Below are 23,551 nucleotides of genomic sequence, written 5' to 3'. Positions count from 1 at the left end.
TTTTTTTTTTTTAAACGGTGTAAAAATAAAAAAATAATAAATAAAATAAATAGTAAAAAAAAAAAAAATTAAAGCGCCCTGTCCCCGTGAGCTCGCGCGCAGAAGCGAACGCATACAGAAACCCCGCCCACATATGTAAACGGTATTCAAACCATACATGTGAGGTATCGCCGCGATCGTTAGAGCAAGGGGAATAATTTGAGCCCTAGACCTCCTCTGTAACTCAAAGATGGCAACCTGTAGAAATTTTTAAATTGTCGCCTATGGGGATTTGTAAGTACCAAAGTTTGTCGCCATTCCGTGAGCGTGCGCAATTTTGAAACATGACATGTTGGGTATCTATTTACTCGGCGTAACATTATCTTTCACATTATGGAAAAAAATTGGGCTAACTTTACTGGTTTCTTATTTTTTAATTAAAAAAAGTGAATTTTTTCCAAAAAAAATTGCGTTTGGAAGACCGCTGCGCAAATACGGTGTGATAAAAAATATTGCAATAATCTCCATTTTATTCTCTAGGGTCTCTGCTAAAAAAAATATATATATAATGTTTGGGGGTTCTAAGCAGTTTTCTAGCAAAACAACTGATTTTAGCTTGTAAACACCAAATGTCAAAAATAGGCCTAGGCAAGTGGCTAGGATGCATGATGTTGCTCCTTGGATGTTAGGCCCCTCTATATGGCTAGGCTGTGAAAAAGTCTCACACATGTGGTATTGCCATACTCAGGAGGAGTGGCAGAATGTATTTTGGGGTGTCATTTTTGCTGTGTACATGCTATGTATTAGGAATATCCTATAAATTGACAACTTTGTGTAAAAAAAAAAAAAGTTTTCATTTTTTTCCCACATTTTCCAAAAACTTATGGAAAAAAATGATATGTTCAAACGACCCATAATGCCTCATAGAATATACGTTGGAGTGTTTGCTTTCCAAAATGGGGTCATTTTGTGGACTTTTCCATTGTATTGGTGCTCTAGGGCCTTCAAAAGTGTGATAGGTAGTAAGAAAGTTTTATGTTTATTTATGCTCCTAGAACGCCTGAAGGTGCTACTTGGACGTGGAGTCTTTTTGTGGCCAGGCTGTGTAAAAGTCTCACACATGTGGTATCACCATACTCAGAAGGAGTAGCAGAATGTATTTTGGGGTGTCATTTTTGCTGTGTACATGCTATGTGTTAGAAATGGCTTAAAAATTGACAACTTTGTGGGGAAAAAAATAAAAAAAAATGTTTTTCTTCAGATTCCCAAGAATTGTGGGAAAAAATTATAACTTCAAAAAACTCACCATGCCTCTTACTAAATACCTTGGACTGTCTACTTTACAAAAAGGGGTAATTTGGGGGGTATTTGTACTGTCCTGACATTTCAGGGCCTCAAGGAGATAGGCCGTCAGTACATCTGGTGTGATCAATTTTCAGCAATTGGTACCATAGCTTCTAGACTCAATAACTTTCACACAGACTAAAAAATATACACTAATTTGGGTTAATTTTACCAGAGATATGTAGCAGTATAAATTTTGGCCCAAATGTATGAAGAAAAATTAATTTTTTGCAAAATTGTATAATAGAAACTAAAAAAAAAGTGTTTTTTTTTCAAAATTTTTGCTCTTTTTTTGCTTATATCACGAAGAAAAAAAAAAACCCAGTTGTGATCAAATACCACCAAAAGAAAGCTCTATTTGTGTGCTCTATTTTCTGTGTGAAAAAAATGATAGAAATTGTGTTTGGTTACAGTGTAGCATGACTGAGCAATTGTCATTCAAAGTGTGAGAGTGCTGAAAGCTGAAAATTGGTCTGGGAAGGAAGGGGGGGTCGAACTGCTCTGTATGGAAGTGGTTAATACTTATTTTAACTGCTGTTTGAAAAGCAACAATATTGTGTCACAAAAATTAATGCCATACAATACTGCTCAATGCCTGCAAACAATTCATATAATCAATATTCACATAGCTTCTTTACCTTAATCTTCTCTCCATCAATTTCTACGCTCCTCTCTCGAAAGTCTACACCTATTGTAGCCTCAGTCCGTTCAGGGAAGTAGCTGGTACAGAAACGATAAGTCAGGCAGGTCTTTCCCACATTGGAATCACCAATCACAATGATCTTAAAGATCCTGGCCCGCGTAAATCCATAAGAGCAGGTACTGCTCATACTAGCTTCCAAAGAGGACTCCAATCCTCTATCTCCGCCAGTGGCCGAAGACATGGTAGCCAACACACCAACCCTAAAAAAAAAAAAAAGAAAAAAAAAAAAAAAAAAGAAGAAATCGAATGAAAAATAATAATGGAGGAACAACAACAACAGGCTAGTATAACACTGTCAAGTGCAAGACATTTCTTCTTCTATTAACCATCCACCTCACCAACCTACTTACCAATCCTGATTTCTGTAGTTATGAAGATAGCAGACACACCTTTGCTATCCATGATCCCACAATGCAATCGTCCATGACAAAGCATTGCCATACGCAGATGTACTAATATTCATGTAAATTTTGACTTTTAGAGTGCATAGAAATTTCATGGGGATCTAGCAAGTCCTAGAGGATGCTGTAATGAAAAAGGCACAATCTGGCATTTTATAGGGTCTATGATCTATTAATTTAACTTTCAAGTAAAACTGTATTGAAAGGATTGGGGGGGGGGGGGGACACAATGCAGGTTGCATGTGAGCCCATGCAGCTCCATTCCATCATTTATTGCCTCTGAACCCACTACTTTCAGGTATGGGGGAAAACTGTGACCCATCCCACCATCTGGCATACTTTAGTTTAGTGTATGATCAGTCAGTCAATCTTCAGGCCAAAGTGCCTGCTTAAAGCTAAATTTATTTTTTTTTGCTTCCCAGCTTCATCTCCCCCCATCAACATGCTGTTGATAACTTATTTTTGACCCAATGTCGTCATCACTGAGTCTCTGTGTTTCTCTATACAACGTAGGCAGATCATGCCTGGTGTGAGAAGCCAGCAGGGTGCCGGATATAGCTTTTAAAAAATAAAATAAAAACATGTATTTTTTTTGGTAGACTGTATCTGCATATAGACCACCATGCAAAGCCATGCTGGCGCGTGATTCTGAGCCCCCACGGTTAAAGTGGTAGTAAACTCCCCTTGGATACTTGTACTTACAGGTAAGCTTTTAATAAAGCTTACCTGTAGATACAAGGATTATCTCCTAAACGTGCACTGTTTGAGATATCCTGTGTCTATGCAACCAGTGACATCACCAGCGCATGCGCTCTGAAGGAACAACATACTCGTGCATGGAAGTGACGTCATCACTAATTTACCAACAGACAGATCAGCCTGGATGTCACACCACTTCCTCAAACTCAAGCTATTGAGTAAATATATATGGGGGTCTATTAAATGTGTTCTCTATGTAATTATATACATACATACATACACTTCTGCTTATTAATGCACGCAGACTGACACAAATAACTCCTTTATTTTACTTTTTGCAGAAATGAATAGAGCCTGTTAATGTTCTGTTTTTAAGCTTGGGGTGTCAATAGATTTGTGGGACTTGTTAAAAGGTTTGACCAGAGGACTGTAATGGTATTAAGAGCCTGTATGGCAAGTGTAAGCCTGTGTGGCAAGTGTGATAAAGTGCCATTTGACGGCTACTGTGTGTGGCCCGGAGAAACAATTTAGGGGACAACCCAAATTGTAGTAGAGACTCAAGCAGGACTCTAGAAATGGGAGAGCGGCAAACCCATGGACCTCTTAATGCCAAGAGAGGTAAAAATGGCACAAGTAAATTGAGTCCTTGGCAGAAATGACGGATAGATACGGACAGTGGTTAAGGAAGGACACCAAGACTATTATAAGTAGTTGGACTAAAAACAGACTAGATCCAATCCCAAAAAGAAGGAGTTTATGATATAGCAACTTGGATCGCTGGGTACGTTATCATGGCAGACTGACCGAGTTGGTCAAGGGATTTAAATGTGTACAATTTTGGATTTTTGAAAGTATATGACGTTATGGAATTTTGAGCAGTTATGAACCTGTTAGGAGTTTTCTAACACATTTTCCTGATGGGCCTAGTAAGAAAGATTTAGACAAGGCAATGCAAGTGTTATCTAAAGGCTTAAGAAATGGAAATATATGAACAAAACCTGTCAGAGATGGTTGATAGGTTACAATTATCCTGAGACAATGTAAGTTACAGGCATGGTAGGGTAAAAGGAGCAGAAAAAAAAAAAAAGCAGAATGAGAAAGTTAAAGTGGTTGTAAACCCACTTTAAAGTCTTTCACCTATAGGTAAGCCTATATTAAGGCTTACCTATAGGTGCTACTAATATATATATATAAATAAATAAAAATAAGAAAAATGGACAATAATTAAAATGCCTCAGCCAAAAAACCACAAGCAACTTAGGGAAATCATCAGGATGGTCTCATATGTGAGACAATGGATACCAGATGCTAACACCAAGTTGAAACCCTTGCATGCTGCTCTAACTGTACCCTTTGAGTGGACAAAGGAAATGGAGGATGCCTTCAACCAGTTGAAATCGGATATTTAGATTGCGCCCGCTCTCAAATTGCCTGACCAAAACAAGCCCTTCAATTATATTGTTCTATCAAGGGAGCTACAGGCAATAGAGACCTTACTCAGAGGTCAACATCAGGAACACACATAGAGGTCTATGAAAGTGTACAACTGGACCCAATCCTTCAAGGAACACCAACCTGTGTAAGAGCAATTGCAGCTGCTGCATTACTAATTGAGAAGGTTGCCATTGTAAGGATGAATCGGCCTCTGACAGGCTACACAACACATGTAGCAAATTAAATCTTGAAAACAGCAAAGACCAAACATCTGTCATTAGCAAGGCTGAGCAATTATGAACCAATCCTGCTTGAATCAGGAGAGATAGAAGTGAGGAGATGTACTACAATCAACCCTGCCAGCTTTCTCCCAGAGATGGAAGACAACCTTGAACAGCAGAGTGATCACAATTGCTTGGAACTCACAGACAATGAAATGCAGCAAATCTCCCCAGTAAAGGGCACTGCTCTTGAAAATCCTGATCTGATCTTGTTTGTAGACGGTTGACGCCTATACAAGTCTTGGGAGTTCCAAGACTGGCATATACGGTGACAACACTGGAGGAAGTGGTTGAGACCCATTTACTCCTTTCAGCACTCTCGGCGCAGGTTGCCAAATTGGTAGCACTCATTAGGGCTTTAGAGACCGCAAAAGGATCAATCAGCTAACATCTATACCGATAGCAGGTATAGGTGTAGTTCACGACTATGGACCCATATGGAAGAACAGAGGATTCACAACTGCTATAGGAGAACCAATTTAAAACTGGAAATATGTTTAAGAGCTTTTTGAAGCAGCCACCCTCCCAAAGGAAGTCGCTATTCTGAAGGTCAAGGCACAAACTGGTGGACAAACCATGGAAGAAAAGGGAATCCAGTTGGCTAATTATATTGCCAGGAAGACAGCTGAAACACAAATAGAGAAAATTAGGACTTCAGTCACTGATTTTTTAAAAGAAGCTCGTAAAAGATTGGAAGAAAGTAGAGAACGAGTACAGAAGGCAAAAGAACTAATAAGGAAACTGCAAGAATCTGCACCCAATAACTGGTTTGAAATCATGGAAAGGGATGGAGCAAGGAAAGACCAAGATGGACTCTTGTGCAAGGAAAATGGAATAGGAGTCCAACCCCAAACAGAGAAAATGATCATGCAATTAGCCCATGAACCAGGTAACGTAGGCCCTAAAGCAATGGAGAGAAACATTAGGAAGGCTGGATGGTTTATACAATACTCCAGGAAAGCATGTCAAGACTGTTGAAGGATGCATATATTGTGCTAAAAATAATCCAGGAAAGCCAACTAGAGTGAAACAAAGACATCTGATCAATCCACTATTCCCTTTTCAAAGGCTTCAGATTGACTACATCCAACTACCTAAATCAGACCAATACCAATATGTTTCGGTGTGTGTGGACATGTTTTCAAGATGGGTGGAAGCCTGGCCAGTAGCTAAAGCAATTGCCAAGACGAAAGCAAAGAAGCTGCTTTCTGAAGTAATATGCCGCTTTTGGAGTACGTGAAACCATAGAGAGTGACTGTGGAACACATTTCACCGGAAAGATCATGCAAATTAAATGCAAAGACTTGGTAACTGAGCAGACCTTTCATACCCCTCATCATCCCCAGAGTTCAGGAACGGTAGAAAAACAATGGGATTATTAGGAACAGGTTAACTAAACTAATGCAGGAAAGAAAGAAAGAGTCAGTGAAGAAACAGTGGTGAGAACTATTGCCTCTGGTTCTTTACAGCATCAGGACTAGCTCTACCTATAAGACAGAGAATTTGAGCCCTTATGAGATTTTGTTTGGGAGCCCACCTAAGCCAAGATTGTATTTTCCACATCAGACTGCTGTAATGTAAATGATCTTGCTGCTTACTAGAGCTGAACGAATGATTGTTAAAAAAAAAAAAAAAAATTAGATCTCTATTCACCCCCCCCCCCCCCCCCGCCCGATCTTAAAACGGCATGTCCTCGATTCTTACAGTTTTTCTAGGCTCACTCATAGCTGTCAAAAAAAAACTATAACTATAAACACAATGTTTTACAATGTATCATTTTGTTCTTTTAGATCAAAAGGAATGAACTGTGAGGGCAGTTTAACCTCTTAAAGACTGACCCTTTTTCTGACACTTATATGTTTACAAGCTAAAATCAGTATTTTTTGCTAGAAGATGACTTGGAACCCCCAAACACACACACACACACACACACACACATATACATATATATATATATATATATATATATATATATATATATATATACACATATACACACACACACACATAGTGCCTTGCAAACATATTCACCCCCTTGGCATTTTTCGTGTTTTGTTGCCTCACAACCTGGAATTAACATGGATTGTTTGAGATTTGCATCATTTAATTTTCAGAACATACCCACAACTTTGAAGATTTTTTTTATTTTTTTTTATTGTGAAGCAAACAACAAATAGGACAAAATAACAGGAAAAGTCAATGTGCATAACTATTCACCCCCCTAGAGTCAATACCCTGTAGAGCAACTTTTTGCAGCAATCACAGCGCCAAGTCGCTTTTGATAAGTCTCTATGAGCTTGCTCCATCTTACCACTGGGATTTTTGCCCATTCCTCCTTGCAAAACTGCTCCAGTTCCTTCAAGTTGGATGGTTTGCGCTTGTGAACAGCAATCTTTAAGTCTGACCACAGATTTTCTATTGGATTGAGGTCTGGGCTTTGACTAGGCCATTCCAACACATTTACACGTTTCCCCTTAAACCACTGGTGTTGCTTTAGCAGTGTGTTTGCGGTCATTGCCCTGCTGGGAGGTGAACCTACGTCCTAGCCTCAAATAACGCACAGAGTGGTACAGGTTTTGCTCAAAAATATCCCTGTATTTAGCACCATCCATCTTTCCCTCAACTCTGACCAGTTTCCTAGTCCCGGCTGCTGAAAAACATCCCCACAGCATGATGCTGCCACCATGTTTTACTGTGGGGATGGTGTTCTTTGGGTGATATGATGTGTTAGGTTTGCGCCAGACATAGCGTTTTTTTTGATGGCCGAAAAGTTAAATTTTAGTCTCATCAGACCAGAGCACCTTCCTCCACACATTTTGGGAATCTCCCACCTGCCTTTTCGCTAACTCAAAACGTGCCATTTTGTTTTTTGCTGAAAGTAATCGCCTTCTTCTGGTCACTCTGCCATAAAGCCCAACTCTATAGAGCAGCCTTTTTCAACCAGGGTGCCTTGAGGTTTCTTTAGGGGTGCCTTGGGAAAATGCCTAAAAATTGCCCCAAAATTGTATACAAGGCAGTGGGTGGATGATGAGACCTGCCTTTTAGTTACACAACGCCACAGGTTTTCTTTGTACACCATTACAACCTTCTAGCCGCCAACCTCCTAACGACCAATGGCATCATCAGTTGATAAGGAGAATGTCAGTTGCCTTCATATCATCCTTGTTTGACCCTCCCTTGCCTCTCCCCATCAGCTTTGGGGTATTATTAGTGAAGTGATAGAGAAAAAGTGAGGGAGAAGAGAAACATTAGAATACTAGTCAGTACCAGTTTGAAAAAGTGTATTCGCTCTGGAAGAATAAATCATCTTTAACGTTGGGTGTCCTACGTGTATTTATGTTGCTGCATTCATTTTAGAATGGGGCGCCTCAAGACTGTCTATAAAATTGTGGAGGGCGCCTCGATATTGTCCATAATTTTGAAGGGTGCCTTGACTGATAAAAGGTTGAGAAACACTGCTATAGAGCATACGGCTTATTGTCGTCCTATGTACAGATACTTCAGACTCTGTTGTAGAACTCTGCAGCTCCTCCAGGGTTACCTTAGGTCTCTGTGCTGCCTCTCTGAATAATGCCCTCTTTGCCCGGTCCATGAGTTTTGTTGGGCAGCCGTCTCTTTGCAGGTTTGTTGTTGTGCCATATTCTTTCCATTTGGTTATGATAGATTTGATGGTGCGCCTGGGGATCATCAAAGATTTGGATTTTTTTTTTTTAAGAACCTAACCCTGACTTGTACTTAACAACATTGTCCATCATTTGTTTGGAGAGTTCTTTGGTCTTCATGGCAGTGTTTGGTTAATGGTGCCTCTTGGTTAGGTGTTACAGCCTCTGGGGCCTTTAAAAAAAAGTGTGTATATGTAATGACAGATCATGTGACACTTAGATTGCACACAGGTGGACATCATTTCACTAATTATGTGACTTCTGAAGGTAATTGGTTGCACCAGAGCTTTTTATGGGCTTCATAACAAAGGGGGTGAATACATATGCACATGCCAATTTTCTGTTTTCTATTTCTAAAATATAGTTTTATGTATATATTTTTCTCATTCCACTTCACCAACTTAAGACTATTGTATTCGGATCCATCACATAAAATTCAGATTAACAACATTGAACTTAAGGCTGTAATGTAACACAATAGGTAAAAAGCCAATGGGGGTGAATACTTTTGCAAAGCAGTGATATAGATAGATCTATATCTATCTATCTATATTTATTTTTTAGCAGAGACCCTAGAGAATAAAATGTTGATCATTGCAGTCTTTTATGTCACACTGTATGAGCACAAGTCTTTCAAACGCAGTTTTTTGGGAAAAAATACACTTTATGGGTTCTTTCACACGGGCGTTCCGATCAGATCCGCCTGTCAGTTTTTTAGGCGGATCTGATCGGATGCCCTATTCAGCCCTATGGAGCAGCGGATGTCAGCGGAGACATGTCCGCTGACACCTGCTGCCATCCGCATACGATCCTGTCCGTGAAATCCAGACGAATGAAAACCCTATTTTCCATCCGTCCTGGGGATCGGATGGGATGGGATTGGATGAGAGCGGACAGGCAGTCCGCTCTCATCCGATTCCCCATAGAGAGCAGCGGGGCTCTCACACCTCCGTCTCCGCACTGTGTGTGCAGAGCACGGTCCGCAACGGAATGTGGACCGTGTGAAAGGGGCCTAATGAATTTTAAAAAACTAAACAGTAAGGTTAGCCCAATTTTTTGGGATAATGTAAAAGATCTTACCCCGAGAATCGTGAAAATTAAAGTGATCTTTAGTCGAAGTAAAAAAAAAAAAAAATGCAATTCTCATTTTATCCAGAATCGTACAGCTCTACTGCTTATGCAATTGCCTTGCACAAGCAACTAACGACGACGCACAAGCTTGTTTTTTATTCTATTCCAGATCAAGTAACTGAAACACATGACTTACAGCCAAGCGATTGGATCCTAGTGAAAGAATATGTGAAAGTACCCTAGGGACCAAAGTTTGAGGACCCTACCAAGTGCTTCTGACAACTGCCACAGCTGTAAAGTTGGAAGGAAAACAGACGTGGATACATTGCTAGCCATTGCAAGAAAACACAGCCACTCTTAACCACTTGCCGACTGCTCACAGTATATTTACTGCGGCAGTCAGCCCCGGCCAGGCAGAGTGACGTAGGTCTACGTCGCTCGCCTGTCACTCCTTTTAGAGCCAATAGCGGGCGAGCGCGCGCCCGCCTAGGCTCGTTCACAGAGGAGTGCGGGAGTGTGACTGGCGGACCCGATGTCCGCCGGTCACACTACGATCGCCGGTACAGCGGGAGAAAGACAGAGCGGCTGATGTAAACAAGCCGCCTGTCATTCTCCCCTGTGTAAAAATGAAGATCAGACGGTTCTACTATGTAGAACCGTTGATCTTTGTTTTCACACTAGGAAACCTGTCCCCCTACAGTTAGAAACAGGCCCCTAGGACACACTTAACCCCTCCCTGTCCAATACAGTTAACCCCTTCCCTGCCAGTGTCATTTTTGCAGTAACAGTGCATATATATATATATAGCACTGATTACTGCAGTAATGTCACTGGTACTAGAGCTGCATGATTAATCGTATGAAAATCGCGATCTCGATTCACCCCCCCCTGACGATCTAAACCTGACATGCTCCATTCTTTGCATAGCTGAGGGAGCAGAGAAAACAGCTGTGGAAAACTCCCAGTAACTATAAACAAAATGATTACATTGTATCTTTCCTCCCAGGAACGCCTATCAGCATAAGTCTCCCAGTAACTATAAACAAAATGATTACATTCTATCTTTTCCTTCCCTCTGCCAGGGAGAAAGGAAGTTTAACCTCTTAAAGACTAGACCTTTTTCTGACATTTGTTGCTTGCAAGTTAAAATCAGTTTTTTTTTGCTAGAAAAGTACTTAGAACCCCCAAACATTTTATATATTTTTTTAGCAGAGACCCTACAGAATAAAATGGCGATTGTTGTAATATTTTATGTCACACTGTATTTGCGCAGCAGTCTTTCAAACGCAATTAATAAACTTTAATGAGGGCGGTTCAAATTAGGAGGTGTTATGGTTAATCTTGCAATAGGTGTAAAGCCTGTAGGATAGCTAAAAACAAGCTGGTTCACCGCAAATGTGGATCCACTGCTGTGATTGTATATATCCCATAGGTCAGATATGACCAATATATTGAATTCTACCGTGGAATGAATTTAGTATAGGCCCCCTGTCTTCAAGTCAATGTGGCCGCCTGAAGTCCCAGAAAAGGCTGAAACGCCAACAGACTGACAATGTGGACCAACTGTGCGGCAGTAGACATAAAGGACACCACATATGGGGATTGACCAGCGTATTCCAAAGGGTATAAGGGGACCTATGGGATATATACAATCACAGCAGTGGATCCACATTTGCGGTGAACCAGCTTGTTTTTAGCTATCCTACAGGCTTTACACCTATTGCAAGATTAACCATAACACCTCCTAATTTGAACCGCCCCTGAAGAAGGAAAGTGACTTTCCGAAATATATTGGGCACAGGTTCCTGTCATCTATATGGTCATGGTTGTACTCTTGCTGGTTGTATACTGCCTGTAATGTTTTTATCGTTCATACTTATACGTTTGTCACTTTAATAAATGATCTAATTTTTGCATAGATCTTTGAATCGTTTACATCTGTGTGCCCTAAAAATCCCAAACTCAGGGGAATTTTCCTTTGTACTTCAATCCAGGGATGTGGCACAGTTTTTAGGATCACCTGCCATGAGCAAACCCATTTCTTATACTCAAGCTGAAGTGGATAATTTCCCACTGTTTGATCAGAATCTGTATTCTCTAATCCGTGCTGGAATGAACCATATGCAGTAACAGACCCTTACTACCTTATCTGGGATAAAAAGTGTATACCTCCCCATAGTTATGGTTCCTGCTATATTAGGACATTAGTGCCAACCCTCTTTGAAGTGGAGGAAAATGACATCAGGGCATATAAAAAGGTACCAATAAGTCATCTAGAGCCCTGGTCCTCAACCCTGGTCCTCAGGGCCCACTAACAGGCCAGGTTTGCAAGCTAACTGAAATACATCCCAGGTGATATAATTTGCTGCTCAATGATTGCAGTACTCTAGTCTGCATCTCCCCAAGGTAATACCTAAAATCTGGCCTGTTAGTGGGCCCTGAGGACCGGAGTTGAGGACCACTGATCTAGACTAGAGGACCACCATCAACCCATGCCTGTACGAAAAGGGAGAGCTGTATTTAATACTGGAGATAAGGTATGGGCATGGTTTCCAGCACTACTAGGGAGAGGCATAAATACAATGGACAAAATAGAAAAAGCTCTTTATAATTATAGTGCATTGGTTAACCAGATGTTTAATGAAACTGATAGTGCAATCAAGGAAATAGCTGCAGACCTAAGATTACTACACAAGCGTACCATGCAAATTAAATTGGCCTTAGACTACCCATTAGCCACAGAGAGAGGCTGAGGCCTGTGGGTGCTTGCAAATGATACTGCCTACTGTAACTGGTTTGAAAGCCCTGAGACACAAGACATGATAGAAGCCCATCTCCAGAAGATGGTAAACTGAGGAAACAGGCCATTAATCTCACCACCCCTGAAAAGGATAGTAAATGGAATCCATTTGCTGGTTGGAACATCGGCGGGTGGATGGTCGCATGGAATCAACAAATTATTTTTGTTTTTGTAGGAATTGTCATAGGATTGCTTGCTTATTTGTTTTACAGGTGTGCTAAATGTGGAATAAAAAAAAAAAAAAAAAAAAAAAAAGATTACTACAATGACAGTTAGGACTTAAGCAGGCCATAGACGATTCGAATTTCGTACGATTTATCGTTCGATAAACGAAAGCGGCACTCGTGCACATCATCGAGTGTACCATCAATGTGAGCTGAAAATCGTACGACAAAACACTATTTTTTGTGCCTTTTAACCACGTCTCTACCGGACACACTCCCTACTGTTCTGTGTTTTGTTAGGCGAAATCATACAACTCCCCCACTAATGATACGAAATTCGGCCGATTTTCGCAAAAAAACCCAACATGTTGGATATGTGAATTTTTGCTGTCGTACGAAAATCGAACGTTTTACATACCACACTAACGATACGAAAATCGTTCGATAACACTGCCATTTACGATTTTCGAACGAAATTCGAATCGTCTATGGCCTGCTTAAGGAAGATGACCCCAAGAAAGAGATAGAGTGTTACCAGATAGTCAGTCAGTCTAGCAGATACATAGGATACCAAGATGAGTGATAAGAATGAGTAAAGCCTAGTATCCACATACACCCTTAAGTGAGGTACACACTAGTAGAAAATCTGCCGAAAATTCCTGTCCGAAGTAAAATTGTACGATTTTCGGCTAGTGTGTACACAACTTTCAGCAGCCGATGCCGACATTTTCAATGAAAAAAAACGGAGGGACAAACACCAACATTTTTATTGTCTGTCCCCAGACGACCAATTTTCGTTTAATGTGTATGCAGTATGTCCGTAAAAAATCGGATACGAAAGACCGCGCATGATCTGAAGTTGCTGACAACCCAGAAGTCTGGGAACAAATGTCCCAAAAAAAAATAAAACGGACGAGAAATTTAGTGAACATTATGCACGATCAACTAAAAACGGTAATGAACGCTGAGCAAGAGAGAGAAGAATCAGAGGATATTTTGTCCGATTTCCGTCAAGTGTGTACGAGCCTTAAGAAGAATTTTATTCCACTTAGCAGTGAAGTAGTACTGTGGACCCTTGGTGTTGTATTAGGTAGGGAAAATAAAGTAGTGACCCCCCAATAGGGGTCAAGAGGAGAAAATTGAGGGAATTGAGTAAATAGTCAGGTCCATAAATATTGGGACATCGACACAATTCTAATCTTTTTGGCTCTATACACCACCACAATGGATTTGAAATGAAACTAACAAAATGTGCTTTAATTGCAAACTTTCACCTTTAATTTGAGGGTATTTACAACAGTTTGTATATGTGCATCCCACTTTTTAAGGGACCAAAAGTAATGGGACAGATTACCAATCATAAATCAAACTTTCACTTTTTAATACTTGGTTGCAAATCCTTTGCAGTCAATTACAGCCTGAAGTCTGGAACGCATAGACATCACATCGCTGGGTTTCATCCCCGGGGATGCTCTGCCAGGCCTCTACTGCAACTGTCTTCAGTTCCTGCTTGTTCTTTGAGCATTTTCCCTTTATTTTTGTCTTCAGCAAGTGAAATGCATGCTCAATCGGATTCAGGTCAGGTGATTAACTTGGCCATTGCATTGTTTTCCGTGGTCTTCCAGGTCTTTTGGTGTTGCTGAGCTCACCGGTGCGTTCTCTCTTTTTTAAGGATGTTCCAAACAGTTGATTTGGCCACACCTAATGTTTTTGCTATCTCTCTAAAGGGTTTGTTTTGTTTTTTCAGCCTAATGATGGCTTGCTTCACTGATAGTGACAGCTCTTTGAATCTCATATTGAGAGTTGACAGCAACAGATTCCAAATGCAAATAGCACACTTGAAATTAACTCTGGACCCTTTATCTGCTCCTTGTAAATGGGATAATGAGGGAATAACACACACCTGGCCATGGAACAGCTGAGCCAATTGTCCCATTACTTTTGGTCCCTTAAAAAGTGGGAGGCACATATACAAACTGTTGTAATTCCTACACCTTTCACCTGATTTGGATGTAATTACCCTCAAATTAAAGCTGAAAGTCTGCAGTTAAAGCACATCTTGTTTGTTTCATTTCAAATCCATTGTGGTGGTGTATAGAGCCAAAACGATTAGAATTGTGTAGATGTCCCAATATTTATGGACCTGACTGTATATATGGGGGTCTGATAAATGTGTTCTCTATATACATATACACACACATACATATACACACACACTTCTGCTTATTCTGTCATGTACACATTTCTATTAACTATAGGGGAAAAAAAAAAAAAAGTCTGAACCTGTGATGACATTCACTACCTGATGAAAACCACTTACCTTACTTTGATCAAAAAATAGACATTTGTGGTCAGTTTGAACCAACAGCTGTCATGGTGGAATGCTGCCAATTCCCTTTTTGTGTAAGTCACATGAAACGCCCATTTAACTATTAACTTGCCATTCAGAAGATATGGACACTGATTGGACTGATTATACGATCGCGCCTATATCTTATGCATATTCATTACTATAAATGAGTTAGCCTAATGTTTTGTTAGCCAGAGATACTTCTCCATTTTTCTCAGCTCACATGAATTGAGCCTCTGTGTATTGTATCTCTACACTGCAGTAAATGCACCTTTTTGTTCACCTATTTGGACTCACTATCTCATCTTGAAGGTCTTGTTTGAAGACTCCCTAAACGAAAGTAACACTATCCAAAACTGAGCTTATCATTTTTCCTTCCCCATGTGCCCTCCCCCTGATCTCTCTGTCAAGATCGATGGCACAATTATCAGTCCATCCCCACATGCCAAGGTGCTTGGTGTAATCCTGGACTCTGAACTATCCTTTAGGCCCCATGTCCAAATCTTGCAGCCCCAAGCTCCACATCTCCAAAATAGGCCCTTTCCTAAGCAATGACCCTACGAAGCTCCTAATTCACTCCCTGGTCATCTCCCTTCTCATTGGCTTACCTTTACATAGGCTATCCCCCCCTTCAGTTCAGTATGAATGCTGTTTCCAGACTCATCAACCTTACAAAACGCTCAGTGTTTGCTACTCCTCTCTCTCAATCCCTCCACTGGCTTCCACTCACCCAACAAACTAAATTAAAAATACTAACATCAACCTAAAAAGCCATCCACAATCTAGCCCCCACTTACATCACTAGCCTAGTCTAAAAATACCAACCTAATCATTCTCTTCATTCCTCCCAAGACCTCCTGCTCTCTAGCTCCCTTATTACCTCCTCCCATTCTTGCCTCCACTACTTTTTCCGAGCCTCTCCCATCCTACAGAACTCCCTACCCAATCTGTCTGATTATCTCCTACGCTGTTTGCTTTTAGACGATCCCTGAAAAGCCTCTTCTTCAGAGAAGCTTATCCTGTCTCCACCCAACAACTGTACTTTAATTTTCTCCATCAGCTCCTCCCCCACAGTTATCACCCTTTGGGCCACTTGACCCTCCCTCCTATATTTTAAGCTCTAATGAGCAGGGCCTTCTGATTCCTCCTGTATTGAATTGTATTGTAACTGTACTGTCTGCTCTTATGTTGTAAAGTGCTGCGCAAACTGTTGGTGCTATAATAATTGCGGCTCGGCCATTCAAGCAGCCGAAGCCCTGTCAGAGGTGACAGCGCACTGCTGGAGGGCTTTGTTTCAAAGTAAGTCCTTCATAATGTGCTAGTATGCAGTACATATTAGCACAATCTGACATTATCTTGCAGGGAGAAGATTTGTATATATATATATATTTGTTTTTTTTCCTAGTAAAGTTTACTACCCTTTAAAAGAAATTAAATCCTTTAAATTATTAAGGCAAGCTGCGAGAAGTCCTCCAGCCAGGAAATGGGGAGGCCCCATCTGACTTTTGCAGCTTCTAATGCACACTGCAAGCAGCTCACATTGTGCAGTAAAATCAGAGTAAGGGCCCTTTCACACAGGCTTTCCGATCAGGTTCGCCTGTCAGTTTTTCAGGCGGACCTGCCCGGATGCTCTATGCACCCCTATGGAGCAGCGGATGTCAGTGGCGACATCTCTGCTGACACCGCGTAACATGTTCAGAAAGGTGAACTTATCCTTTAAGGCAGTGGTTGCCAACCTTTTGGACCTCACAGACCACTAAACTCACAATTTTGAATCCCGTGGACTACTGACATAAATTTTCCAGGCCTAATACACACACACACACACAATGCGTCGGCTCTTTGCCCCCTCCACCCCTCTTTTTATACACACTATGCTTCGGCCCTCTGCAGCTTTTATACACACAATGCTCTGGCTCTCTGCCCCACCCCACTCTGCTGCCTTTATACGCACAATCCTCGGCTCTCTGCCCCACCCTGCTGCATTTATATACACTCACAATGCGCTGGCTCTGTGCCCCACCCACTCTGCTGCCTTTATATACACTCACAATGCGCTGGCTCTGTGCCCCACCCACTCTGCTGCCTTTATACGCACAATCCTCTGCTCTCTGCCCCACCCTGCTGCCTTTATATACACTCATAATGCGATGGCTCTGTGCCCCACCTACTCTGCTGCATTTATATACACTCACAATGCGCTGGCTCTGTGCCCCACCCACTCTGCTGCCTTTATATACACTCACAATGCGCTGGCTCCGTTCCCCACCCACTCTGCTGCCTTTATACGCACAATCCTCGGCTCTCTGTCCCACCCTGCTGCCTTTATATACACTCATAATGCGCTGGCTCTGTGCCCCACCCACTCTGCTGCCTTTATACGCACAATCCTTGGCTCTCTGCCCCACCCTGCTGCATTTATATACACTCACAATGCGCTGGCTCTGTGCCCCACCTACTCTGCTGCCTTTATACGCACAATCCTTGGCTCTGTGCCCCACCCTGCTGCATTTATATACACTCACAATGCGCTGGCTCTGTGCCCCACCTACTCTGCTGCCTTTATATACACTCACAATGCGCTGGCTCTGTGCCCCACCCACTCTGCTGCCTTTATACGCACAATCCTTGGCTCTCTGCCCCACCCTGCTGCCTTTATATACACTCATAATGCGCTGGCTCTGTGCCCCACCCACTCTGCCGCCTTTATACGCACAATCCTTGGCTCTCTGCCCCACCCTGCTGCATTTATATACACTCACAATGCGCTGGCTCTGTGCCCCACCCACTCTGCTGCCTTTATACGCACAATCCTTGGCTCTCTGCCCCACCCTGCTGCCTTTATATACACTCATAATGCGCTGGCTCTGTGCCCCACCCACTCTGCTGCCTTTATACGCACAATCCTTGGCTCTCTGCCCCACCCTGCTGCCTTTATATACACTCATAATGCGCTGGCTCTGTGCCCCACCCACTCTGCCGCCTTTATACGCACAATCCTTGGCTCTCTGCCCCACCCTGCTGCATTTATATACACTCACAATGCGCTGGCTCTGTGCCCCACCCACTCTGCCGCCTTTATACGCACAATCCTTGGCTCTCTGCCCCACCCTGCTGCATTTATATACACTCACAATGCGCTGGCTCTGTGCCCCACCCACTCTGCCGCCTTTATACGCACAATCCTTGGCTCTCTGCCCCACCCTGCTGCCTTTATATACACTCATAATGCGCTGGCTCTGTGCCCCACCCACTCTGCTGCCTTTATACGCACAATCCTTGGCTCTCTGCCCCACCCTGCTGCCTTTATATACACTCATAATGCGCTGGCTCTGTGCCCCACCCACTCTGCCGCCTTTATACGCACAATCCTTGGCTCTCTGCCCCACCCTGCTGCATTTATATACACTCACAATGCGCTGGCTCTGTGCCCCACCCACTCTGCCGCCTTTATACGCACAATCCTTGGCTCTCTGCCCCACCCTGCTGCATTTATATACACTCACAATGCGCTGGCTCTGTGCCCCACCCACTCCGCTGCCTTTATACGCACAATCCTTGGCTCTCTGCCCCACCCTGCTGCCTTTATATACACTCATAATGCGCTGGCTCTGTGCCCCACCCACTCTGCCGCCTTTATACGCACAATCCTTGGCTCTCTGCCCCACCCTGCTGCATTTATATACACTCACAATGCGCTGGCTCTGTGCCCCACCCACTCTGCTGCCTTTATATACACTCACAATGCGCTGGCTCTGTGCCCCACCCACTCTGCTGCCTTTATACGCACAATCCTTGGCTCTCTGCCCCACCCCAGCCTGCTGCCTTTATACACACAATCCTTGGCTCTCTGCCCCACCCTGCTGCCTTTATATACACTCACAATGCGCTGGCTCTGTGCCCCACCCACTCTGCTGCCTTTATATATACTCACAATGCGCTGACTCTGTGCCCCACCCACTCTGCTGCCTTTATTACGCACAATCCTCGGCTCTCTGCCCCACCCTGCTGCCTTTATATACACTCATAATGCGCTGGCTCTGTGCCCCACCCACTCTGCTGCCTTTATTACGCACAATCCTCGGCTCTCAGCCCCACCCTGCTGCCTTTATATACACTCATAATGCGCTGGCTCTGTGCCCCACCTACTCTGCTGCCTTTATATACACTCACAATGCGCTGGCTCTGTGCCCCACCCACTCTGCTGCCTTTATAGGCACAATCCTTGGCTCTCTGCCCCACCCCAGCCTGCTGCCTTTATACACACAATCCTTGGCTCTCTGCCCCACCCTGCTGCCTTTATATACACTCACAATGCGCTGCCTCTGTGCCCCACCCACTCTGCTGCCTTTATATACACTCACAATGCACTGGCTTTGTGCCCCACCCAATCTGCTGCCTTTATACGCACAATCCTCGGCTCTCTGCCCCACCCTGCTGCCTTTATATACACTCATAATGCGCTGGCTCTGTGCCCCACCCACTCTGCTGCCTTTATTACGCACAATCCTCGGCTCTCTGCCCCACCCTGCTGCATTTATATACACTCATAATGCGCTGGCTCTGTGCCCCACCCACTCTGCTGCCTTTATACGCACAATCCTCGGCTCTCAGCCCCACCCTGCTGCCTTTATATACACTCATAATGCGCTGGCTCTGTGCCCCACCTACTCTGCTGCCTTTATATACACTCACAATGCGCTGGCTCTGTGCCCCACCCACTCTGCTGCCTTTATATACACTCACAATGCGCTGGCTCTGTGCCCCACCCACTCTGCTGATTTTATATACGCTCACAATGCGATGGCTCTGTGCCCCACCCACTCTGCTGCCTTTATACACACACACACACAATGCTCCGGCTCTCTGCCCCATCCCACTCTGTTGCCTTTATATACACTCACAATGCGCTGGCTCTGTGCCCCACCCACTCTGCTGCCTTTATATACACACTCACAATGCGCTGGCTCTGTGCCCCACCCACTCTGCTGCCTTTATATACACTCACAATGCGCTGGCTCTGTGCCCCACCCAATCTGCTGCCTTTATACGCACAATCCTTGGCTCTCTGCCCCACCCCAGCCTGCTGCCTTTATACACACAATCCTTGGCTCTCTGCCCCACCCTGCTGCCTTTATATACACTCACAATGCGCTGGCTCTGTGCTCCACCCACTCTGCTGCCTTTATATACACTCACAATGCGCTGGTTCTGTGCCCCACCCACTCTGCTGCCTTTATATACACTCACAATGCGATGGCTCTGTGCCCCACCCACTCTGCTGCCTTTATATACACTCACAATGCGATGGCTCTGTGCCCCACCCACTCTGCTTCCTTTATACACACACAATGCTCCGGCTCTCTGCCCCATCCCACTCTGCTGCCTTTATATACACTCACAATGCGCTGGCTCTGTGCCCCACCCACTCTGCTGCCTTTATATACACTAACAATGCGCTGGCTCTGTGCCCCACCCACTCTGCTGCCTTTATATACACTAACAATGCGCTGGCTCTGTGCCCCACCCACTCTGCTGCCTTTATATACACTCACAATGCGCTGGCTCTGTGCCCCACCCACTCTGCTGCCTTTATACGCACAATCCTTGGCTCTCTGCCCCACCCCAGCCTGCTGCCTTTATACACACAATCCTTGGCTCTCTGCCCCACCCTGCTGCCTTTATATACACTCACAATGCACTGGCTCTGTGCCCCACCCACTCTGCTGCCTTTATATACACTCACAATGCGCTGGCTCTGTGCCCCACCCACTCTGCTGCCTTTACACACACACACAATGCTCCGGCTCTCTGCCCCATCCCACTCTGCTGCCTTCATACACTCAATGCTCCGGCTCTCTGCCCCATCCCACTCTGCTGCCTTCATACACTCAATGCTCCGGCTCTCTGCCCCATCCCACTCTGCTGCCTTCATACACTCAATGCTCCGGCTCTCTGCTCCCACCCCCCACTCTACTGCCTTTTACACACACAATGATGCGGCTCTCTACCCCACCCCACATTCCTGCCTTTATACACACACAATGATGCAGCTCTCTACCCACCCCACCCTCCTGCCTTTATATACACACACAATGCGCTGGCTCTGTGCCCCACCCCACCCACTCTGTTGCCTTTATACACACAATGCTCTGGCTCTCTGCACCACCCCAATGTCTTTATACACACAATAGTGCGGCTCTCTGCCCCCACCCCACTGCCTTTATACACACACACACACACAATGCCCAGGCTCTCTGCCTCGCCCCACCCTGCTGCCTTATACACACACACACAATGCTCCAGCTCCCTGCCCCCCCCCCGCCTTACACAGACTCATCATTGGATCTCACCTCCTTATCCAGTCATGTGCTCGAGCTCTGTGCTACCTCCCACACTGTGATCAGCACTACACTGGGAGTTCCCTCCCTATTCTCCTGCTCTCTGCACTACTCCCAGCACCTCCCTCAGAGTTCACAGGAGATGGAACTACAGAGACGGCATCGGGTATCAATGCGCGCTGATAGTATGGACTGTCAGTGCGCATTGAGAACAAAACTGGAAACATTGGGCGGTATACATCTGCCACAATATTGATTAGAGGCAGAAACCCTGGGGATTACCAAAATTTTTGTGTGGACCATCAGTTGTCCACGGACCCCTGGTTGGCGACCGCTGCTTTAAGGCATAGCTCCCCAATAAAGAGTTTGGCAGCTTTGCCAGGTAGTGAATGGTTGCTAAAAATTAGAGCTGGCATCCAATTTTTGAGAATCTTTCTAGTGGTCAATGAAGCTAGCTCCAAAAAAAAAAAAAAAAAAAACACTCCTTACTCCAGCAATAGACAGACTGGCTCCTGATCTCCATATTAATCTAAAGCAGCAAAAGATTAAAAAAAAAAAAAGTGGGCTGTGAGCCCCAGCTGCCGCACATATAATTCTTTGATGGCCAGAGATTCTGTGCTGACAGCCTGCCCCCAGCACTTTGACCGAGCTGTGTTTGACTATTCATCATAGCTTATGGTTGGTATCCAGGAGGATGGGCTCCCAATTATGTGACCGCTGCCACTGCCTCCCGTTGGACGCGCCGCCTTGGGCCACGGCCTCCCATTGGACGCGCCGCCTTGGGCCACGGCCTCCCATTGGACGCGCCGCCTTGGGCCACGGCCTCCCATTGGACGCGCCGCCTTCGGGCCACGGCCTCCCATTGGACGCGCCGCCTTCGGGCCACGGCCTCCCATTGGACGTGCCGCCTTCGGGCCACGGCCTCCCATTGGACGCGCAGCCTTCGGGCCCAGCGTTCCTTCGGACGCGCAGCCTTCGGGCCCAGCGTTCCTTCGGACGCGCAGCCTTTCTTCGGGCCCAGCGTTCCTTCGGACGCGCAGCCTTTCTTCGGGCCCAGCGTTCCTTCGGACGCGCAGCCTTTCTTCGGGCCCAGCGTTCCTTCGGACGCGCAGCCTTCCGGCCCAGCGTTCCTTCGGACGCGCAGCCTTCCGGCCCAGCGTTCCTTCGGACGCGCAGCCTTCCGGCCCAGCGTTCCATGGAATACACAGCTCACCTTGCACTCTCAGCACACTCTGGCTGTGCTGGAATAACGGACTGCTGTGTTACATGAGCAGGGTGATGGCATTCTCTAAACAACCAATCAACAGGCTCAGAACCTGACACCGCTAACTAGACAGTGAGGGGTTTAACCTTTGCATTGCTGGAATGAAGGTATTTCTGTGATTTTAGTTCCACTTTAAAAAGGTGTATGAAGGGGTTCGCTTTTCCATCCCTGACCTGCAGTAATATATTCCCTAAAGTGTCCCCCCAGTATTTTTGTGTGGTGTTCCCATCAGGTCAGACAGGATATTTATTTTCACCTTCCAATCCACACAGAATGGCTGCACATTGAGATTTCCTTCTCCTGTCCATCAGCAGGGTGGGATAGATGTGGGATGGACTGGAATGTACATATGGAAGCCACAGTCATAGGACGTGTGTACACAACAAGTGGGGCGGCCCGGGAACACCGGGACGGGCACACAGCTGGAGGGAGTGCGGGCACACAGCAAGTTCTACTCACCAAGCCGCGACCGGCCGCGTCCAGGAGCCACGAACTAGTAGGCCGGCTGTGAATGCGGGTCGTGATGGGAGAAGCCGCCGTGTAAACACTACTCAGGCTTCCTCCTTTCTCGGCCCACAGCTGTTACTGCCCCTGCTGGTGAGCTCCTGGCTGATCTGGCACTTTCATCCGTCTCCCGCCTGGCACCACCTACTGCCCCCTCCCTGGCTACCGGAGCGACGCCATATTACATCCGGGAAGTGGATATGGGAATCAGCGTTCATTCGCCCTCAGGAGAGATGGCCGCCGTGAACCGTGCGTCATCAAAACGCTGCACACCGCAGGCATCCTCAAGGGGCAGCTCCTTGCAGCAGCTGATAAACATGTGTACCAATAAAGTGTGCTGGACATAAGGAGAGAATTATGGGGATTGTCAGAGCTCACCCCTTTTAAAATATGCCTGACTGCTTCAGCATTGAAAAGAGGAATTCAATAAAGCATAGTATGACCACCTGGCATACTGTATACGTGCAGCGCCAAAGGAGTGGGCCTTGAAGTGGAGCTCCACCCAAAAAAGGAAGTTCCGCTTGTCTGCCTCTTCCCCCCTCCCTCCGCTGCCA

General features: G+C 44.9%; 1 protein-coding gene across 1 annotated transcript in view; it reads right to left on the bottom strand.

Annotated features, from left to right (window-relative positions):
• The window catches only part of RAB33B (RAB33B, member RAS oncogene family), a 37,956-nt gene extending 14,963 nt beyond the window's left edge, over positions 1-22,993 (bottom strand). Inside the window, exons 1-2 of the mRNA XM_082243713.1 lie at positions 22,953-22,993; positions 1,962-2,226 (exon numbers count right to left, since the gene is read on the bottom strand). Coding sequence (XP_082099839.1) covers positions 1,962-2,207 — 246 coding nt within the window. The 5' untranslated portion in view covers positions 2,208-2,226; positions 22,953-22,993. The remainder of the gene's footprint in view (positions 1-1,961; positions 2,227-22,952) is intronic.
• Between the last annotated feature and the right edge of the window lie 558 nt (positions 22,994-23,551).

The sequence above is a fragment of the Pelophylax lessonae genome (genome assembly GCF_965119305.1).
Source record: "Pelophylax lessonae genome assembly, chromosome: 1".
NCBI lineage: Eukaryota > Metazoa > Chordata > Amphibia > Anura > Ranidae > Pelophylax > Pelophylax lessonae.
This window is presented reverse-complemented; position numbering and strand designations above follow the sequence as displayed.